Source organism: Lolium perenne, chromosome 5 (genome assembly GCF_019359855.2).
Source record: "Lolium perenne isolate Kyuss_39 chromosome 5, Kyuss_2.0, whole genome shotgun sequence".
Lineage (NCBI taxonomy): Eukaryota > Viridiplantae > Streptophyta > Magnoliopsida > Poales > Poaceae > Lolium > Lolium perenne.
The window spans coordinates 142144739-142166260 of NC_067248.2; the positions used below are offsets into that span (position 1 = coordinate 142144739).

The 21522-nt window shown below is 47.1% G+C and overlaps 2 protein-coding genes across 2 annotated transcripts; one reads left to right on the top strand and one right to left on the bottom strand.

Moving 5' to 3' along the window:
* Positions 1 to 219: 219 nt before the first annotated feature.
* On the bottom strand, positions 220 to 1972 carry LOC127303618 (uncharacterized). The gene is made up of 2 exons (XM_051334330.1): positions 1716 to 1972; positions 220 to 748 (listed from the first exon to the last, which is right to left on the bottom strand). The coding sequence occupies exons 1-2, from the start codon at positions 1970 to 1972 to the stop codon at positions 220 to 222; spliced, it is 786 nt and encodes a 261-aa protein (XP_051190290.1).
* A 1312-nt stretch (positions 1973 to 3284) lies between these two features.
* LOC139831617 (uncharacterized) lies at positions 3285 to 17256 on the top strand. The gene is made up of 5 exons (XM_071820919.1): positions 3285 to 3401; positions 3501 to 3686; positions 12476 to 12602; positions 12837 to 14990; positions 17246 to 17256. The coding sequence occupies exons 1-5, from the start codon at positions 3285 to 3287 to the stop codon at positions 17254 to 17256; spliced, it is 2595 nt and encodes an 864-aa protein (XP_071677020.1).
* The last annotated feature ends 4266 nt before the right edge of the window (positions 17257 to 21522 follow it).

The window sequence follows — 21522 nt, forward strand, 5'->3', positions numbered from 1 at the left end:
CTGCTGATCACTCATCTCCGTCGTCCACGGATCATCACTCTTCTGATCAGCACCAGTCCACGACTTCTTCCTCAGGTTCTGCCAATAATCACTACTCTTCGGCGCATCACTACTCTCCAGCCACTGCTCATCATTCATCTTCGTCCGTTTTCCATGAGGGGGACTTGTCTGCTGGGTGTTGTCGCTAGAAGCTGGTGCCTTCAAGCTTGCTAGTTCAGCCTACGCGCTTGCAAGTTCAGCATTTAACCTTGCTATTTCAGTAGCAGCATTTTTCTTTGCACGTTCAGCTTCGATCTCTGCTTTATTGCATTTGCCACACATACGTCCCCTCAGCTTGTCTTCCTTCTTGCAACCGGGGCAAAACACAAGGTAACGCAGGAAGAACGATATCTTAACGTAGAGCTGGTAGCTCACGTAAGCATCTTTAGCTGCATACTCCAGGTTCAAATCAGACAACGGCCGCTCTTCCCAGTAATCGTGCCTCTCTCGAGGGAAATTGTTCTTCATCTGGCTGTACGACTCGTCGATGATGCTAGTTGCAAGACTAGCCATTCCATCCCTCATTAAATTTGCTCTCTCGTTGAGACCTTTGACGTTGACAAATTCCTGGATATCGATCCAGTTCTCCCTAGGAATTATAATCTTCTCGTAATATAACTTTATAAAATCTGCTCTCTTGTCAACGCTGTAGAACACAATTCCTTGATTTTGAAGAAATGAGCGCAGCGCCGGACATTCCCCGTTGGTCCTGAAAGCAAAAATTTAGTACTTGCGAGATCAACACTTGAATACAATTTGGGACAACGAAGCTAGTCTATATGCAATCTCATAGCTTGAATATAAAATTTGAAACTACATAAGTTTAGTAAGTTCATGATCAACATTCTGAAAATTATCTAGTCATAATTCATTTGGTACTAATAGAATGCATGAACAACACTTTTATGAAATGTGTAAGTGCAATTGTCTAGTCATTGAAATTTCATTTTGCATCATATAATTTTGAAACTAACAAAATTCTATTAAATGCAAGATCAAGACTCCGGAAATTTGCTTGTGATAATTAATTTGGTATAATGAGATCCAGTACATGCTAGATGAGCATATGGATAGATTCAATTTGATGCAAAAATTTAGTACTTGCGAGATCAACACTTGAATAAAATTTGGGAATACAAATGTTTAGTCTATGCAATCTCATAACTTGAATAAAATTGACATAAGTTTAGTAAGTGCATGATCAAGAGTCTGAAAATTATCTAGTCATAATCCATTTGGTACTAAAAGAATGCATGACCAACACTTTTATGAAATGTGCAAGTGCAAATTTTTTAGTCATTGAAATATCATTTTGCATCATATAATTTTGAAACTAACAAAAGTCTATTAAATGCAAGATCAGGACTCCGGAAATTTGCTTTGTGATAATTAATTTGGTATAATGAAATCCAGTACATGCTAGATGAGCATATGGATAGATTCAATCTGCAAGATCAGGACACCATGCTTTGTGGCTTTTGTTACACAAAACACAGAAACAAAACTAGTTTTGCAGCTAGCACGGTTTGTAGTTTAATTAAAACAGATCAAGATTAACTAAAACAGAGCAAGGGTGACTTGGTTCATCATGCACTAGCGATTAACTAAAATCTGAGCAAGATTAACAAAATCAGAGCAAGATTAAGTAAATCAGAGCAAGATTAAGGTCTACAAACCAGGAAAAGTGGCAGACGAGGACGTGGTTCCTCATGGACAGTTGAACGACGGCGAGGTAGTTGTCTTCTTCGTGGTTGGGGTCCTCCCGAGTGTATTCGAGATCCAATCCTACAAATTTGTTCTCTTCTTCTTCCGCATACCACTGCGCGTACATCTTCAGGTACTTGCTCATCGTCTCCTCCTCGTTTGTGTAGACAACATCGATCTCCTTGCCGCCATGGACGGTGAAGGTCCTGATCTGAGTAATGGGCTGCATGACTGATGGCGGAGGAGGCAGAAGCGGTTGCGGAACAGAGGAAGAGGAAGAAGAAGCAGCGTCCATGGCGCGGAGGAGGCAGAAGCGGCGGAGGAGGCAGAAGCGGCGAGGCAGAAGCGTCTTGGCGCGGAGGAGGGTTTTTCGTCTAGTGGGAGTGGAACCGGCAAGAAGCGGAGTGGAACCATCAAGAAGCGGAGAGGCGGAGGAGGGAATCTCTGATTTATTATAATTAGTAAAAACAGAGAATGAGGGTTCCATTTTACCTGCTGGCCCCTAATCCACATAAAATTACCGGAAATGGCCCAACCCAGTGGTATCTACTGCTAGATGGCCCCACACGTCAGTGGGTGCCATTTTGCCCCACCCACCCCAAAATGTCCTATACCAAAAGCAACTTTCTCCCCTGTCTCACTCTCTCTCTCTCTCCCAACCCAGCCGCCACTGCCGCCTCTTCCTCTCCCAACTCCGTCGGCCGAAGCTCCGTCAAGCAGCTCCGTCAAGCTCCGTCGGCCGAAGCTCCACTGCCTCCGTCGGCCGAAGCTCAGGTTAATTTGGGGGATGAGCGGGGGATTTTCTAGGGTTTGCCGTACTTAATCTTGGGGGATTTTAATTGGGGTTTTTTTGTCCGAGCGGCGATTTTCCTAGGGTTTGATCGATTCAAAGTAGATTCTAGTGCTAGAGTAGATTTTCCTGGTTTAGATTGATTCAAAACATGTGCTAGTGCTGCTAGTGCGAATGTCAATCTGAACCTAAACATCCCAACTTAGTTTTAATTAATGTGTAATTAATAGTTTCATAGTTCTCAAATTGTTCACTGCTTGTTATTAGGTCGACACCATGGACCCCTATGACTATGAAGTTGCCATTTTGGTCCCATCCAAGTAGGCCGTTGAGACCATCGACATCAGCTCATCCTCCGAAGGTGAGGATGGTGCTCTAGATAGGGTTCACGTCAAGCAAGAGAAAGCTGATGATGCTGCAGCAATGGATTGTGCAGCTGAGCATGAGGAAGTTGCTCCTCCTCCTCCTGCTGATGTCCATCTGACTCATCGAGGTAAAAAATATATATAGTAGTTATAGATGCAGGATATAGGTCAAATGCTTAATTAGTCTCGGTTTGGCATAATAGCTAGTCAATTTGTAGCATTCAAGGAATACTTCAGTTTCTATAAATACTGTTGGTTTGATATACTTCAATTTTAGGAAAACTTTAAACTAGGCCTTATTCCCTGGTTTCCTTATATATGTAGGTCCCAGGATAGAGGCAGGTGAGGAATGGGATGACTTTTGCATGTATCCCAATCTAGTGGAAATGAATCCTACACAAGTTGATACCCTGAGATATCTTGTTGACCAAAAGCGCCCCGCAATTCCTTTTTATGTGTGCACTATAAAGAGTGCAAGTACCGTGGAAGGCTGTTCCAGAATGGTAAATATAATTACTCCATCTCGATCAAGGATGTTTTTGCATCTTTATATGTTGACAATTACTTCATCTGAACGAAGTTTTGCATCTTATAATCTGCAGTACTTCAACCGGAAGTTTACCAAGAAGTACATCTCGACGAATATGCAGCTTCCAGATAATGACTTTCTTGTCTCTTACAGTGAGATACATGGTGTGAAAGTGAGGATTTTCCAGGGCAAAGGGAAGTTTGACGGTGCAGTGATCACAACAAACTGGAGTGCTGTGGTGCGGAAGAGCAAGATGAAGGCAAATGATATCTTTGTGTTTTGGTTCCGCATTCGCGCCCGGGGCGGTCTCAAGTTGTATGTCAGGAAGCTCGAGAAATGAGCTAGCTGGCTGAACCTCTCTAATTAAGCTAGTAGTACTATATATATGTGTGTATGAGCTCAAGTAATATGAGCGTTGAACCTCTTAATTATCGATCTGGTACTATCTAATGGCCTGTTGGTCTATGTAATGTGCTCAAGTAAATGAGCGTTGAACCTCCTCGGTAGTATCTGGAATTAACGTGTCCTTTTGGTACTATGTTATTGAGCTCAAGGCTGGCACTTGTTGACTGCCAAAACCCACCGGCGGGCAGCGACTGTCAACACTAGTAGAGCCGGGAAGAGCCTAGAGCTGCGGCTGGCTGAGACCCCTCCGAGCGACGGCCCGCAATGCTCTTCTGGTCACACGCGGCGATGCGAAGTGCAAGGGCGTGCCACCTGACCTATACCTGGTCAGGAAGGTGATGGGGATGCCTCACTTAGTTTCCTGCATGGCATACACGTAAACATTAAATACGAGCCTCGATCGGCTCTCAGGTTATCCTGTGAATCGGCTCAAAGAGCCGATTCACCCATGATTCGTACGGGGTGCACGAATACTTGGTGATCCTGCTTGATCAAGATAAAGCTAATGAGATCTACGACGATTTAGGGTTTTCACCGCATAATCGGATCATCCTACTCCAGGTTGGGCCTCGCGGCCACGCACGGTGCTCGTAAGCCGATCCTAAACAAGGCCTAAAAACCAACAATGAAGTTGATCCTCGGAACATCCTGTTTAGGACTTGCGAACGCCACCCTACGTGCCGCTGGATCCTCCCCCCCTTTGTAAGGCCTAACTATTGTAGATATTAAACTAATCCTTGCATAACAAGGAGCAATCGTAACGGATCAGATCTACTAAATGATGAACAAGCAGGGTGCCGCCCCCACACCTGAGATAGGTGTGAGGGCGGCTAGACATGCAAGGGTTGCACTACGTAAGCATGTTATACGAAGAACTATGCTAACCCTAACACATCTATGATAACTACGTTGCCCGCCATCAAAGACGCTTCAGTACGGGCAACGCATGAACAACGTGGAGCTTGTGCTGCCTAGATCGCAAGATGCGATCTAGGCAGCATGTCGCTTACCTGATAGAAACCCTCGAGACGAAGGAGTTGGCGATGCGCCGAGATTGGTTTGTTTTGGGTTGAACGTGAGTTGTTGTTTATTCCATAAACCCTAGATAAATATTTATAGTCCAGGGGACTTTCTAATTCGGACGTGCACCTAACCGTGCACGAGTAAAACTCTAACTTTTAATCTAAGATACGATCTACTATATTACAGATACATGGGCCATTCAGCCCCACTTCGTGTATAAGGCCAATTCTTGTTCTTCCTTTCATGTATATCTTCAAGTTTATCCCAATCGTGGCCCACCTCTGACTCGGTCAAATTCTGGTGATAACACATGCCCCCCTGGTTTTGGAATTGGTAATTCCAAAATCACTCTGTTTTTCTTCGTCGGGTCATGTCGTGGCAGAACCGTTGCAGTATCCTTCATCATGATGTCCTGCCTTCTCAACTTCTCCGCGTGATCTGGCAGTTTTTCTCTTTAGGCACCACTTCCTCGGAAACTGCTGTGGCATTGAATTTCCACTATATCCCCTTTTATTTAACCGCCATGAACAGTTCTCCTCTGCATCTCCATCGCACTAGCACTCCAAAAGCCCTCCTGCCACCATGTCTTCCTCCTCCTCTGCTCCATCGGGTCCTTCCAGCCAGTCCTCCACATCCCGTGAGCCGACGCCGGAGTACAACCCGGCAGAGGTCCATGCGGCGAACATCCGCCGCGCCATTGCGGCCGGGGAGGAGTCAGACCACGACTTCTCCATCTGGTCCGAGGACGACCAGTCCTCGACGGATGGGGAGAGCGACCTCCGCTTCCTCACCGTTGGAGCAATGGAGGAGGAGAGCGACGACGACAGCTTCTCCTGCGACTTCACCTCTTCCGGGGAGGAGGAGGAGCAGGAAGAGGAGGAGGAGGACGACGACGAGAGCTCCTCCGACGAGCCGCCGGCCAAGCGGTTCTGCCCTTGGCCGGGCAATCTTAGCGACTTCGACAGCGACGAGGACGATGCTGACGAAGAAGACGAAGACAACGAGGGCCCGGTCGGCGGCCATTGGAGCGACGACGAGCCCGCCGGGAGCAGCGCCGACAGTGGCGACGACGGCGATGACGAGGGCAGTGATGGCCCTTAGATAGGATCCCTAGAATAGGGCCAGTAGTAGTAGATGGGGCAATGTATCCCCTAGCATTTCCTTTTGAGAGCAATCAGCTCTTCATGTAAGAAATCTCGCCTATCAATGAAGAACTTTTTCCCCAATTTGATTTTGCCGATTTCTTCTGAGTTTAATTTAGCCGATTCCTTCTCCTACTGACCTTGCCGGTTCGCCCCTTTTGCCAATGCGTAATGAGCCGATAGCAACGCATCGGCCCTTTGAAATTCACCCTTCCCTTCAACTGATGATTTTCTGAATCTGGCGGAAAATGCCGGATTTTCAGGTAAACCTTTGAACTTTTCCAACCAAACCCCATAATCTTCTTCAGTATTCATCATTGTGAAGAAGGTTGCAATGAAGGATCAGCCGATGGTATCCCCATTGGCTCTTTAAACAGAGTATCCTCCAAGCCTGCTGCCCCCCGAGCCTTACTCGAGCCTGCTGCCCCCCGAGCCTTACTCGAGGCGAGAATGTCAGAGAGAATGCGCCACAGCCGATCCTCTTTCTTCCTCCGACAGCCGATAATCTTCCGTTTCAGCTGAACTAGCCCCAAAGATTGGAAATCCTTGACAAAACGGTACAGGAACCCGGATCGGCTCGAAGCAGCTGAAGAAGTTTCCATTGTCTTATTCCCTCGAAGCAAGAGTCGATGGCTGCGCATCGGTTGTTTCTCAATTCTAAAGTCGATGCCCTTGCATCGGCTGTAAAAAATATTTTTTTTTTTACCGGCCGATTCTCTCCTATCGGCCCCCAGTATTTCATTGCACACATGTACCCCTGCTTCTGTTCCCATGTTTAGGTGCCCCCCGAGCCGAATCTGTTAAAGAATGGCAGATATCAGCTCTGTAATTCGCACGTCGGCTCCTGATAGGGTCGAGGGTGAACACAAGCAGAACATGTGGTGAGGATAATTTTGGCCGATTGCTGGGATCGGCCTCCATAATGATTGGAGCGCTGACTGAAGGTTCTGTAATGTCCCTTCATAGACCTTTGGGGCCGATCACAAGGATCAGCCTCGCCAAGTTGCACATCGCTTCCCTTCAACTACATGGTCAGGCCAGTGGATAAAACCAGCTTAACCCTTCCCTTTGTCACATCGATGCGCTCGCAATCGTCCAAGTTGATGCCTGAGAGGGGTTCTTGGCCTGCTGCTTCCCATGCGTTCATGCCAGCCGTTGAAATTTCGGCTGAGTCGTCGGCTTGGACGACCTCTACCTCATCTCCATCCCACTGTATTATGCATTGGTGCATCGTGGAGGGGATACAGCAGTTGGCATGGATCCAATCTCTTCCCAACAGCACAGCATAACTGCTCGTGCTATCGACGATAAAGAATGTTGTAGGGATAGTTTTCCTTCCTACAGTCAGGTCCACGTTCAGAACTCCTTGTGCCTCAGACGCTTGGCCGTTGAAATCGCTCAATGTCACGTTGGTCTTGATTAGATCCGAGCTAGAGCGTCCCAGCCGACGTAGCATAGAGTACGGCATGATGTTAACTGCCGCTCCGGTGTCTACCAGCATCTTATTTACAGGCCTCCCATCGATATATCCTCGCAAGTATAGGGCCTTCAGATGCCTGTAGCTCTTATCTCGTGGCTTCTCAAAGATAACCGGCCGTGGGCCGCAGTCAAGTTGTGCCACGGATGTCTCATCTAACCCTGGAGCACTGAACTCTGAAGGGAGGATGAACACCATGTTCGTGCCAGCCGATGTTTCATCATCGGCTCTCCTTTGTTTGGGGCGCCACTCCATTTTCCGTGGACGACCCTCTTCATCCAGGGCTCGCTGAACCTTTGCAGCCAGATCAGGCCGTGCCTTCCTTAGCGTATGCAGGTATAACCTTTCGGCTTCCTCCAGGCCGCGCAAACGTTGAACCCTACGCTTTTGTGAACGGCTGAGTCCGTCAGGGCACCACCTTGGACGGTGGTACCTGTCTTCTTCTTCTTCTAATCCCTCGTCTTCGGAATCCTCAAGATCTGCCCAACGAGGTGACTCAGCACGTTTGCTCTGTGGCGGGAGAGGCCCTAAGCGCTTGAACACAGACACGTTGGCTGCCTCCTTCTTCTTCCGGTTGCATTCTGGGCAATTGCCGATTGTGGGCAATCGGCTCATTCCTGAATCCCAGCAGTGTCTGAAGAAAGGGCAGTCCCAGTGTCTGGCGTTGTCATCTTGCTCCCTTGATGTGTCCGTGGCACGGCGCTCGTGCTCCTCCTCATCGCGATCCTGCCGACGATGTCTTCTGGCTTCTCTAGCCAGACGATCTCCTTCATCATCATAGTTGGACCGTCGGCGTTGGTCATACTGACTCACATATTTGTTGAGGAGGTGATCAGAGAGAGGTCGTTGATATCTTATATTCTTCACTTCCCCCTCTGTGACGTAGCGCTTGCCATCATGATGGAGCCGATCGCGTGGAGCGGCCTCCTCTGTGTCCTTGCTATGAGAGCAGTTACCCTCATCTCCATCTTTGCCAGAGTGGTTCCCAGGTCCTACCATGTTGATGCTGAACGTGGGACCTGGCTGGCAGCCCTCGGGGTAGATGACTTCTACCATGTTAACGGCGGGGAAGGGCTGGGTGTCTACCTTCATGGCGTACTGGTTGAAAATTAAACGCCCCTTCTCTATCGCCGCTTGGATGTGCTGACGCCACACCCTGCAGTCGTTGGTGGCATGGGAAAGCGAGTTGTGGAATTTGCAGTACGGCTTTCCGTTTAGCTCTTGCGCCGTGGGGAACTTGAGACCTTCAGGAATCGTCAACTGTTTCTCCTTGAGCAGGAGGTCGAAGATTTGTTCAGTCTTGGTCACGTCAAAATCAAATCCCCTGGGCGGCCCTGGTGGCTTTACCCATTTGCAGGACACGGGGGTTCCTCCCCGAGTCCACTCAGCCACTGCTACTTCTTGGTCTCCCGCAGGCACTTCACCTTCCTCTGTATCGACCATGACTACTGCACGCTTGAACTTGTCTTGGTACAGGTCTGGGTGGCGCTGTTCATATGCTGATAGTTTCTGAACCATGTGCGCCAGCGAGGGATAATCTGCTTGGGAGGCCATGTCCTTGAGCTGTGTTGCAAGGCCAGCTACTGCCAACTCGACTGCTTCCTTCTCGGTTATACGAACCGAATAACATCGGTTCCTAAGATTCCTGAAGCGCTGGATGTACTCTGTCACCGTTTCTCCGCGCTTCTGACGTAGTTGTGCTAGATCGGCAATGCTAGACTCGGAAGCTTCTGAATGGTATTGCATATGGAACTGTTCTTCCAATTGCTTCCAAGACTGGATGGAGTTTGCTGGCAAAGAGGTGTACCATCCAAAAGCCGATCCCGTGAGGGACTGTGAAAAGAGCCTCACGCGTAGTTGATCCGACACCGAAGCCGGTCCTAGTTGCGCCAAATATCGGCCGATGTGCTCGATGGAGCTGGAGCCATCTGATCCACTGAATTTGGAGAAGTCAGGGAGCCGATATTTAGGTGGCAGCGGGATCATCTCGTACTCGTCGGGGTACGGCTTGGAATAGCCGATTGCCCTCCTTTTCGGCACCATGCCGAACTGGTCTCTCGATGGTGCGATCTGATCCGTCGTCTTGGCTGCAGGCGTTGCACTCTGAAGATTCGCCGGGGTGGCGTACTTAGCCAGCCATGTTTGCTTTTCCAGCTACGAGCCAAGCTGCAGGAGCTGGGCTCGGGAGTTTCGTCGGGGTGGCGTACTTAGTTAGCCACGTCTGCTTCTCAAGCTCTGTTGCTGACGTTCCTCCTGTTTGCGCCGGAGTCCCTGACGTTGTGGCCTGGTTTGAGAGTGGCCAGTTGCCACAATCTGGCACATACGTGCACGCGTATCCTTGAGGGATCTCCTTAGGCGCCTCAGTCAAGAACTGGCAGTCACTAGGGTCACCACCAATCTTGTAGACGACGAATGCCGGTGTAGCCGGCACTTCAGGTGGTGCTGCCAACGCATATGGCAGCGGTGGACGGGACTGGAGTGGCAACTCTCCTTGATGCGTCCCGAGAGCTGGTCCTGACGGCGAGTACTGGTGGCTCATGATCTCCTGGATCACGCGCAGAGCGAGACGCTCCAACACGTTGACCAAGTTTTCGGAGTGGCGGTGTAGCGAGTGAGCCACCAAGTAGTTGATCTCTGCCGCGAGGCCCTCGGTGCGTTCCTCCGACGGGGCAGAGAGATCTATCCCATCGAGTGCACCTTGCGGTGAGAATCCCTTCCATCTGATGCCATGGGAACGGGTTCTCTGAAAAGAGCCGATGAGGTCGGCTTCGAGGGTGACCTTGATCTCGTCATATTTCTTCTTGAGCTCGGCAGGCAACTCCTCGTAGGTGACTGGCGTGCCGTCCGCCATCTCAGATGTAGATGGCGATGTGGTTGATGTAGACGATTGTCCCACCGGGCGTGCCAGAATGTGTTGACTGCCAAAACCCACCGGCGGGCAGCGACTGTCAACACTAGTAGAGCCGGGAAGAGCCTAGAGCTGCGGCTGGCTGAGACCCCTCCGAGCGACGGCCCGCAATGCTCTTCTGGTCACACGCGGCGATGCGAAGTGCAAGGGCGTGCCACCTGACCTATACCTGGTCAGGAAGGTGATGGGGATGCCTCACTTAGTTTCCTGCATGGCATACACGTAAACATTAAATACGAGCCTCGATCGGCTCTCAGGTTATCCTGTGAATCGGCTCAAAGAGCCGATTCACCCATGATTCGTACGGGGTGCACGAATACTTGGTGATCCTGCTTGATCAAGATAAAGCTAATGAGATCTACGACGATTTAGGGTTTTCACCGCATAATCGGATCATCCTACTCCAGGTTGGGCCTCGCGGCCACGCACGGTGCTCGTAAGCCGATCCTAAACAAGGCCTAAAAACCAACAATGAAGTTGATCCTCGGAACATCCTGTTTAGGACTTGCGAACGCCACCCTACGTGCCGCTGGATCCTCCCCCCCTTTGTAAGGCCTAACTATTGCAGATATTAAACTAATCCTTGCATAACAAGGAGCAATCGTAACGGATCAGATCTACTAAATGATGAACAAGCAGGGTGCCGCCCCCACACCTGAGATAGGTGTGAGGGCGGCTAGACATGCAAGGGTTGCACTACGTAAGCATGTTATACGAAGAACTATGCTAACCCTAACACATCTATGATAACTACGTTGCCCGCCATCAAAGACGCTTCAGTACGGGCAACGCATGAACAACGTGGAGCTTGTGCTGCCTAGATCGCAAGATGCGATCTAGGCAGCATGTCGCTACGATAGAAACCCTCGAGACGAAGGAGTTGGCGATGCGCCGAGATTGGTTTGTTTTGGGTTGAACGTGAGTTGTTGTTTATTCCATAAACCCTAGATACATATTTATAGTCCAGGGGACTTTCTAATTCGGACGTGCACCTAACCGTGCACGAGTAAAACTCTAACTTTTAATCTAAGATACGATCTACTATATTACAGATACATGGGCCATTCAGCCCCACTTCGTGTATAAGGCCAATTCTTGTTCTTCCTTTCATGTATATCTTCAAGTTTATCCCAATCGTGGCCCACCTCTGACTCGGTCAAATTCTGGTGATAACAGCACTATATATGTGTAATATAATGTGCTTTTGGTGGTCTATATATGCTGGAGTATATATAGATATATATATAGCTTGCCAGCCGTAATTAATTATTAGTCATATATTAGCCTGTTGCTTAGCTAATGCTCCTGTACAAATTAACTGTTGTCCTAAATCAGTATCCCCTCTGATAGATTATGTAACAAGATCATATCCATAACTTAAAAAAAATAGAAGTTGCCTTAGTTCCACTATGTAAAAGATAAAGGATGGTAAGCTGACAAGATCTCTCCAATAGCTCCACTGGTTAACTGGCACGTTGACATATCTAGAGGTGCTGGGTTCGAGTCCCAGCCCTCACTCTTTTTGATTTTTTTTTGGCGCCCAGGAGAAGCCCAAATATCCCTTCCGAATCCAACTCCCTCCGATAACCTAGCAGAAATTCGAATCTCCGACGACGAGCGGCGGCGGCGGCGGCCCCGTCCCTCTCTGACGACGAGCCCCGTCCCTCTCCGACGACGAGCCCCTCCGCATCTCCCGGTCTGCACCCCTCTCATCCCTCCCCTCTCGATCTGTTCTTCTTCGTCAGTTCACAATATCGAATCACTGTGATCCAATATGTGCTGTTACTAGGACTAAAGTACCGAGTCCGAGGTGACGGCGGTGGTGGGTGTGCTGGCGCTGCGTCCGAGCAAGGGATCTGCTGTCCATCTGCCTCGCCGACGACGAGCCCCTCGCCCTCTCCAGGACGAGCCCCTCGCCCTCTCCAGGACGAGCCCCTCCGCATCTCCCGGTCTGCACCCCTCTCATCTCTCCCCTCTCGATCTGTTCTTCTTCATCAGTTCACAAAATCGAATTGAACTGCTGTGCATTGCTTGAAATTGGAACTGCTGTGCAGTTAGGTGTGTGCTAATTGAATCATTTTGTTCTTCCGCAGATGGACAGGCGCTGGATTACAACAAGAATTAGAAGGCTTTCCCCTGAACACACAAAGGGAGTGGCAGAGTTTATGCAGTTTGTTCACTTGAATGCTGCCAATGATGATCAGGTGCTGTGCCCATGTCGTAGCTGTCTCAAACGGTGCACAAAACCTCTAGATGTAGTAGAGTCTCATTTGCTTCTTTTTGGGATGGCAAGCACTTATGACCGATGGGTCTTCCATGGAGAACCATTACATCCTGTACCTGAAGCTGGACATGGAGGACAAGGAGGTGCACCTGAAGCCGGACATGGACATGGAGGTGAACCTGAGGCTGGACATGGAGGTGAACCTGAGGCTGGACATGGAGGTGATGCAGGGGCACACCATGTTGGTGGAGGTGATGCAGAGGCACACTATTATGGTTTGCAAGAGGAAGATGGTTACGAAGATGATAGAATTCCTGATCTGCTTGCTGATTTGTACAAGTCAGAACCGCAAGGTGCTGGAAAGGACACTATATTTGCTGAGTTGATAGAGGAAGCCAAGCGCGCAGCCAGCGATGGGGGTACAATGTCAAGGTTTTCACTCACAGTCAAGTTACTTCAGGCCAAGTCGTACTACCGGATTAGCAACGTTGCATTCAACGCGATACTCCTGATTTTGGCCTTGCAATACCCTAATAGCTCAATACCAAAGTCATACGAGGAGGCACTTAGCATAGTCGGCAGGTTGGGACTTGGTTATGAGAGTATCCATGTGTGCCCGAATAACTGTGTATTGTTCCGGAAGGATTATGCCAAGGAGAATAATTGCCCCAAGTGCAAAGCCTCCAGATGGAAAGATGCTGATGGTAGGAGAAAGATCCCAGAGAAGGTGCTAAGGCACTTCCCATTGATTCCAAGGCTGCAAAGAATGTTTCTTTCAAAGGAGCAATCAAAGGAAGTACAGTGGCACAAACTGAAGCGGCAAGACATGGAGAATGATCTCAGTCATCCAGCAGACGGGGATGCATGGAAGGATTTTGACAATATTCATAAAGACTTTGCCGCTGATGCCAGGAACATAAGGCTTGGACTTGCCATGGATGGTTTTAATCCCTACGGGAATATGAGCAACTCCTACAGCATGTGGCCTGTATTCGTGGTGCCATACAACCTTCCGCCGTGGGCATGTATGGATCAGTCCAACTTCATGCTTGCATTGCTAATCCCTGGTCCATCCTCTCCGGGAAAAGATTTTGATGTCTTCATGGAGCCTTTGATGGAAGAGCTGCAGGAGCTCTGGAAAGGTGTAAAATCGTATGATGCCAATAGTCCAGACAAGTTTGATCTCCGTGCTGCAATCTTATGGTGTATTCATGATTATCCGGCACTGCACACATTGTCAGGGAGGGCCACAGCTGGTTACCAGGCATGTGTGCGTTGTGACAAAGAGAATTGCTCCAAGAAATTAAGGAACAAAATCTGCTTTATTGGGCACCGCCGTTGGCTACCTCTGTCCCATCCTTGGAGAAATAGCAAAGAATACAATGGTGCTATTGAAAAGCGTGAGAAGCCAGCGGAATTCACTCCAGAAGAGCTGAAGGAACAACTTGATAGGGTTAGAGATGTGATACCAGGCAAGCTTCAGAAGAAAAGGAAACGTGAGGACGGTCAGTGTTGGAGCCGTAGGTCATGTTTGTGGGACTTGCCATACTGGGAAGATCTAAAGCTGAGGCATAATCTCGATGTAATGCACATCGAGAAAAACATCTGTGACAATCTGATTGGTACTTTCATGAACATACAAGGCAAGACAAAGGACACTGTGAATTCAAGGCTTGATTTGGAAGATATGGGCATAAGAGGTGACTTGCATTTGCAGCCTGTTTCAGCTGACTCTTTTGAGATGCCACAGGCGTGGTATACAATGAGTAAACAAGAAAAAATTGCATTTTGTGAATTCATAAAAGCTGTGAGGTTTCCAGATGGGTACGCGTCTAACATATCCAAGTGTGTGGCTGCTGATAAGTGCAAGCTTCAAGGGCTGAAGACCCATGACTGTCATATATTGCTTCAAAGGATCTTACCGGCTGGCCTGCGAGGAACAATCCATGAAGACATATATGAAGCGGTTGCTGAGCTTGGAAATTTCTTCAGAGAGCTGTGCTGCAAAACACTGAAGAGAGACGTTCTGGACAGACTTGAAAAGGAAATCGTAGTTATTCTTTGCAAACTTGAGAAGATCTTCCCCCCATCTTTCTTCGACGTGATGGTGCATTTGGCCATCCATTTACCAAAAGAGGCAAGGCTTAGAGGCCCAGTGCATTACGGTTGGATGTACCCAGTCGAAAGAAGGTTGCTAACATTGAAGCGTTATGTCCGGAACAATGCCAGGCCGAAGGGATCGATTGCCGAAGCATATATTGTTGATGAGTGCCTGGCATTTTGCTCGAGATACTTCGACGATGTTGAAACAAGATTCAACCGTCCAAGCAGAAATCCGGAGCGGGATGATTCACATATTGGTGATGTGTCTGTTTTCAAACACGGTGTGAAATTTATTGGAGCCTCTCAATATGTGTTTGCTGGTGAGGACTATGACAACATGGTGTGGTATGTGCTCCGAAGTTGCCCTGAGGTTGATCCATACATCGAGTACGTTTCTCTTCATCCCCTTATATAGATAGGTTATTGCAGCCTCTCCAAATAATAATTAGGATCTATTTTCTGTTGCCATTCCAGCCTGTGCAAACAAGAGTTGAACCAACAAGGTGGTCAGATCAATGTTGATAGATGGCTTGCCAAGAACTTTGCTAGATGGTTTCAGACTCATGTGAGATCTTTAGCTGGTTTATTTCTGAAGATTGGAAAAGTTCATGATATAATTTTGCTGTGTGTGTTACTCACCCCCTGGTTGATTTTTTGCAGATTGGAAAAATGCGAAATGATGTCTGTCCTGATCTCTATGCTTTGGCGTGCAAACCAGATTTTAGAGTGAGACTATATTCGGCATGTGTTGTTGACAGTGTTCGGTACCATACTGTTGACCGCGAGAAGAACATGAAGACACAAAATAGTGGAATCGTTTCTGAGGGAGATCATGATGGCAACAGCATTGACTTCTTTGGTCAGCTCAAATCCATCATCAGATTGCAATACAACTCCAGCGGTGGCGTCCATCGGTCAGTTGTCCTCTTCCGGTGTGACTGGTTTGACCTTGGTGGTAGGAAACCCGGGCTCGACGATGATGGACACTTCAAGAGTGTTAACACAGAAAAGTTTTGGTACAAGACTGATCCTTTCCTTCTGACATCACAAGCAACCAAGGTCTTTTATGTGCCAGACACCAAGTTGAAAGGAAAATGGCAAGTTGTGCAGAAATTTCACCATAGACATCTATGGAGTGTAAAAGAAAATGAACAGGGACCCGGTGTTGCTGTACTATCATATCAAGATGAAGATTCCAGTCAAGTTCCTGTGCAAGAAAAAGAAGGCACTGCACGGAGTAGGACGAGAAGTGACCAGGAACGTGTGCTACTTGAAAAAGTCATTGTGGACAAACTGAAGAAACATAGCAAAGAGGTTGTGCCCAAAGAAATCGAGGAGGTTGATCAGATAATGTACCAATATTGCAGCGATGAGGATGATGATGATGATGATGGAGGAAATAGGACTAGGAAGCGTCAAGTTTCCGAAGAAGATGAGTAGCAGTTTGAATCTGTAGTTTGTGTAATGGATGAATAGCATGCCAGCTTGTGTAATGGATGAATTTGTAGTTTGAATCTGTAGTTTGTGTAATGGATGAATCTGTAGGAATTTATGTTGAACATGCCAGCTTTGTTTTTCCCAGAATTTATGTTGAATATGTCAGCTATTTGTTCCCAGAATTTGTGCCCAATTTTTTGGGGACTCCATGCCCAATTTTTAGGGGAATCCATGCCCAATTTTTTCAATACATGGCTGACGCCGGCGACCATATATGGGCGGCGCCGCCGTGCAAAAGTAGCTGCTACACATTTTCAACAGAACTCATTTTCAACAGAACACATTTTCAACTGAACAGAATTGCACACATACATAGACATGGTTCAAATTCAGGAACTAAACATTGTGGCACGAACAGACAAATGGTTGGAATTACAACACAATAACTCTAGCATATACTCTAGCTTCTTCTCCTCCTGACCAACAGATCACTGAATTCACCCTAATTTCAGTTCCTACACATCACCCAGGTACAACAGATGACAAAAGCTACAGATAGCACCCAAACCATGAAGCCTCCCATTTTCTTTGGTTCAGGGTTGCTCTGTTTCCTTGCAGCAAGCAGAAACTTTTCTTCCTGGAGCCTCTCAATTTCTACCTGGAGCCTCTCAATTTCTTCATCTCGATCCCAAACAGCATCACGCAGATCACGAACTAACTCTTTGTGACGTGCATCCAGCGGATCATCAATCCACTTAAACACTTTACACCCTATTCCACCAGCAATCTGACAGATGAAGAACAAAAGAGGATAAGTAAGCCATAGTAGAAAAGAAACTTCAGAAGACGGCGGGCTCCAGGAAATTCAGAATGGGGGCGGGGGGGGGGGCGTGCAATCGGCATTGGAAAAACGTCGTAGGCCACTTAATTTTGCTAATGACGTTTTGACCTAAATTGCCAATGACGTTTTTGCCCAATAACGTCACGATTTTCTAGGGTTTTGCCCCCCCGGAGTGGCCAAGGACGGTCAAAGCTAGGAACGTCATAAAGCTATGACATTTTGATTTCCAGTCATAAAAAAAACGTCATATTATGGCAGATTTCTTGTAGTGAGACCGAAGAGTATACGAGGTGGGGCGACGAGGCACCGACACCACAGGGCCGCGCGGCCTGGGTGGGGCCTACCCCGCCCTATGGTGTGGGGCCCTCGTCAGCCCTCCGACTCTGCCCTTCCGCCTACATATACTCTCAGTTGCGAAAACCCTATTACCGAGAGCCACGATACGGAAAACCTTCCAGAGACGCAGCCGCCGCCAATCCCATCTCGGGGGATTCAGGAGATCGCCTCCGGCACCTTGCCGGAGAGGGGAATCATCTCCCGGAGGACTCTTTATCACCATGATCGCCTCCGGATTGATGTGTGAGTAGTTCATCCTTGGACTATGGGTCCATAGCAGTAGCTAGATGGTTGTCTTCTCCTCATTGTGCTATCATGTTAGATCTTGTGAGCTGCCTATCATGATCAAGATCATCTATTTGTAATGCTACATGTTGTGTTTGTTGGGATCCGATGAATATGGAATACTATGTCAAGTTGATTATCAATCTATCATATATGTGTTGTTTATGTTCTTGCATGCTCTCCGTTGCTAGTAGAGGCTCTGGCCAAGTTGATACTTGTAACTCCAAGAGGGAGTATTTATGCTCGATAGTGGGCATGCCTCCATTGAATCTGGGACAGTGACAGAAAGTTCTAAGGTTGTGGATGTGTTGTTGCCACTAGGGATAAAACATCGATGCTTTGTCTAAGGATATTTGTGTTGATTACATTACGCACCATACTTAATGCAATTGTCTGTTGTTTGCAACTTAATACTGGAAGGGGTGCGGATGCTAACCCGAAGGTGGACTTTTTAGGCATAGATGCATGCTGGATAGCGGTCTATGTACTTTGTCGTAATGCCCTGATTAAATCTCATAGTAGTCATCATGATATGTATGTGCATTGTTATGCCCTCTCTATTGTCAATTGCCCAACTGTAATTTGTTCACCCAACATGCTATTTCTTATTGGAGAGACACCACTAGTGAACTGTGGACCCCGGTCCATTCTTTTACATCTGAATACAATCTACTGCAATACTTGTTCTTTACTGTTCTTCGCAAACAAACATCATCTTCCACACTATACATTTAATCCTTTGTTTACAGCAATCCGGTGAGATTGACAACCTCACTGTTAAGTTGGGGCAAAGTACTTTGATTGTGTTGTGCAGGTTCCACGTTGGCGCCGGAATCCCTGGTGTTGCGCCGCACTACACTCCGCCACCAACAACCTTCACGTGATCCTTGACTCCTACTGGTTCGATAATCTTGGTTTCTTACTGAGGGAAAACTTGCTGCTGTACGCATCACACCTTCCTCTTGGGGTTCCCAACGGACGTGTGCTTCACGCGTATCACACACGAACTAAGGCTGGATGTGGACCATGCCGCTACGCCGCAACATGCCGGCCGCCCTTCACACTGGCTGCGAGAAGATGCTTCTCCACACCGTCTCACTCCATCATCAGACATCAACGGAGCCTCAAGGTACGTGCTGACGACCAAGCAGACAGGGGCAGAGGAGTGTCCTTGCACACCTTGGCTTGACCCGTCGGCGTATATCGACAGTATGACACCATCACTCCGCACCTCGCCATTGTCACCACCGAGAAATCACTGCCAATGGCATGAAGCTGCTTCGAAAACAAATCTCTGCCAAAAGGCATGAAGCTGGTGCGAAAACAAATGGTGGGGAGGCGAGGTAATTATAGGCACAAACGTCTCCTCGTATACCTTCACCAATTAATTTCCTGCATACTTTATTTCTTTTAAGAGATCGTAGAGAAGATTAAGAGATTATTAGAACAGGAAAGGACATGTAGAGATCATGGAGGAGATCTTAAACGATGTAGTAGTACTGGGCTTAAATGATACTCCGTACTATGCAAATATGCATGACCTGCTGTTGTAGACACATGTTAATGTTAATGTGGCATGGCGCATGACATACTCTTCCAGTGCTTGGTAGGAATACCATAGATTTTAAATCTAACGGATATAAATAATTAGGATGATGTGGCTACACCAGATTTCAGCTTGCAAACATTAAATACATTTTAGTGGGGATGAACTTTATAGATATTATAGATATTGTTGGCCTTTCTTGTTGTTCTGCTCATCCAACTCTGTCAGGTTCTCTCGTGTCCAAATACCTGAAGCGCCCTATTAATTTTTACGTTTTATGTTTTATTTATCACATGGTAAAAGGCACAACACCTTTTTTTAACATAAAAGGCACAGCACCTACATCCCTTGTTTGCTCTTTGGGGCTAGCACTCTTTTCCTCTCATCGAAGTAGATTTCTCAGCTCCACTAGTTACAGTGGAGAATACAGAATAAAAATGTAGGGTAAGCTCAGTGAACTAAGAACATGGTTTCACGAGGCATGTATTGTTTGTTGCCTTGATCTAACAAACACACACTGTCAACAATGGATCTTTGAAACTTTGCTGCACAATTGGTTGTACACACGCTTGACATAAGTCTTAGGTTGTTAAGGAATTTAGTTTAGCTTCATTTTAGCAGTTATTTCTTCATTCACTAACAAATTTTTGACCTTACATCATCAACTATAGTTGAGACATACCTATTTCATGGCTTCTTGCTGAAAAATGGAGGCCGGAATGGAGGCCGGATAGGCTCGAGCCTATCGAAGCCTATATGTACATTCGCCCCTGACTAGTTAAACGAAATAAGGAACAAGGCCAACTACTTTTTTCTTTCATGGCTTATTAATTTGATTGACCCCTCTTCGTATTCATTCGACCTGAGGTGGGGCCAGAACAAGAGTTTCCAAAAAAAAAAAGAGTTCTTTTGTACAATTATGAATTAGGTGCCCTCTTGTGGATTCCTCCAACTATATGAATGAAGTGGGGAGCATGAGTAAGAGCATGTTTAACAAGTAATGCATAATAGGTCAAAAAATTGGTGATGTAAAATTTATAACATCACAAAAAATGGGATATACATCACAGTTTCTAGTTATTTGTTTACAAGATGATATAAATAGGACATGCCCCGTCACATAAGGTGAAGTTAAATATTGCACGAGCAAATGGTACTTAATTATTACATTACAATACAAATAGTTCATCAAATGGTTCATCAAGTAGCACATGAATCAACACACAAACAACATTGAGTTCATCATATACAACAACATGACATAGAGATAAACCTAGTGGTTTTGTTGCCCATTCCACCTCCACCACTTTTCGATGAGATCCTTTTGAATATATTCTTGCACATATAAATCTTTGTTTTTATCGTATGCATCAAGAAAGCGCGCGTCTCGATTTCTACCTCTATGTGGTTGCACACGTTGACCATCAAGTCGTAGATGCCATAGACCTCATTCCTACCACGACCTTTCTCAATGATCGTGTTATGTATGATAACCAAAGAATTCATGATGTACCAAAGGATCTCTTGATCCCAAAACCTAGCCGATCCTCTTATAAATAGCAAATTAGTCTTGCAAAATCTCAAATGCTCGCTCTGCATCTTTTCGTTTCACCGCTTGAGCATTATCGAATTGGAGTTCTTTCTTACCGAGTGTGTGAGAGTGTGTGTGTGGGTGGGATGGGGGGGGGGGGGGGGGGGGAGTAGCTTCACAAATGTTGCCCACTTCGGATAGATGCCATCCGCAAGGTAGTACACCATTTTGTAAGTCCACCCGTTTCCTTGAAACTCCACCGGTGGTGACTCACCATTGACTAGTTTTGCAAGAAGAGGTGACGATTGGAGAACATTTATGCCATTGCAAGAACTGGACATCCGAAAAATGCAATATCCATGTCTCTTGATCGGCCACAGCCTCAAGAATGATGGTGGGATCCTTCTTGTGCCCCCTTATTGTCCATGCCATAATGCGGATAGTTCTTCCACCTTCAATGCATGCAATTAGTGGAGCTGAGCATACCTAGGAACCCACGTGTTGTGTTCTTCTCCAACAGTCGAGCCATGTCTTGATCATTGGGCACTCTCAAGATTTAGGCCCGAATGCCTCAACCATTGCCACTTCACAGTTGATGCTCTAGCTCTTACTCACTGCCAATTGATCACCGAAAAGATCTGCAGGAATACCACATGCCATCATGCACCGAAAAGATCCCACCGACCAACAAGATGTACGGAGGCGAGCCGAAATCAACTGGCCTTCGCACGGTGGCGTATCGTGTTTCCGATCGGCGATGAGGCATGCGCGACCCTGCATTGCATGTTACAATGCCATGCCTCCTGAATTCTCACTTCATCAGCCTCGATAGGCACG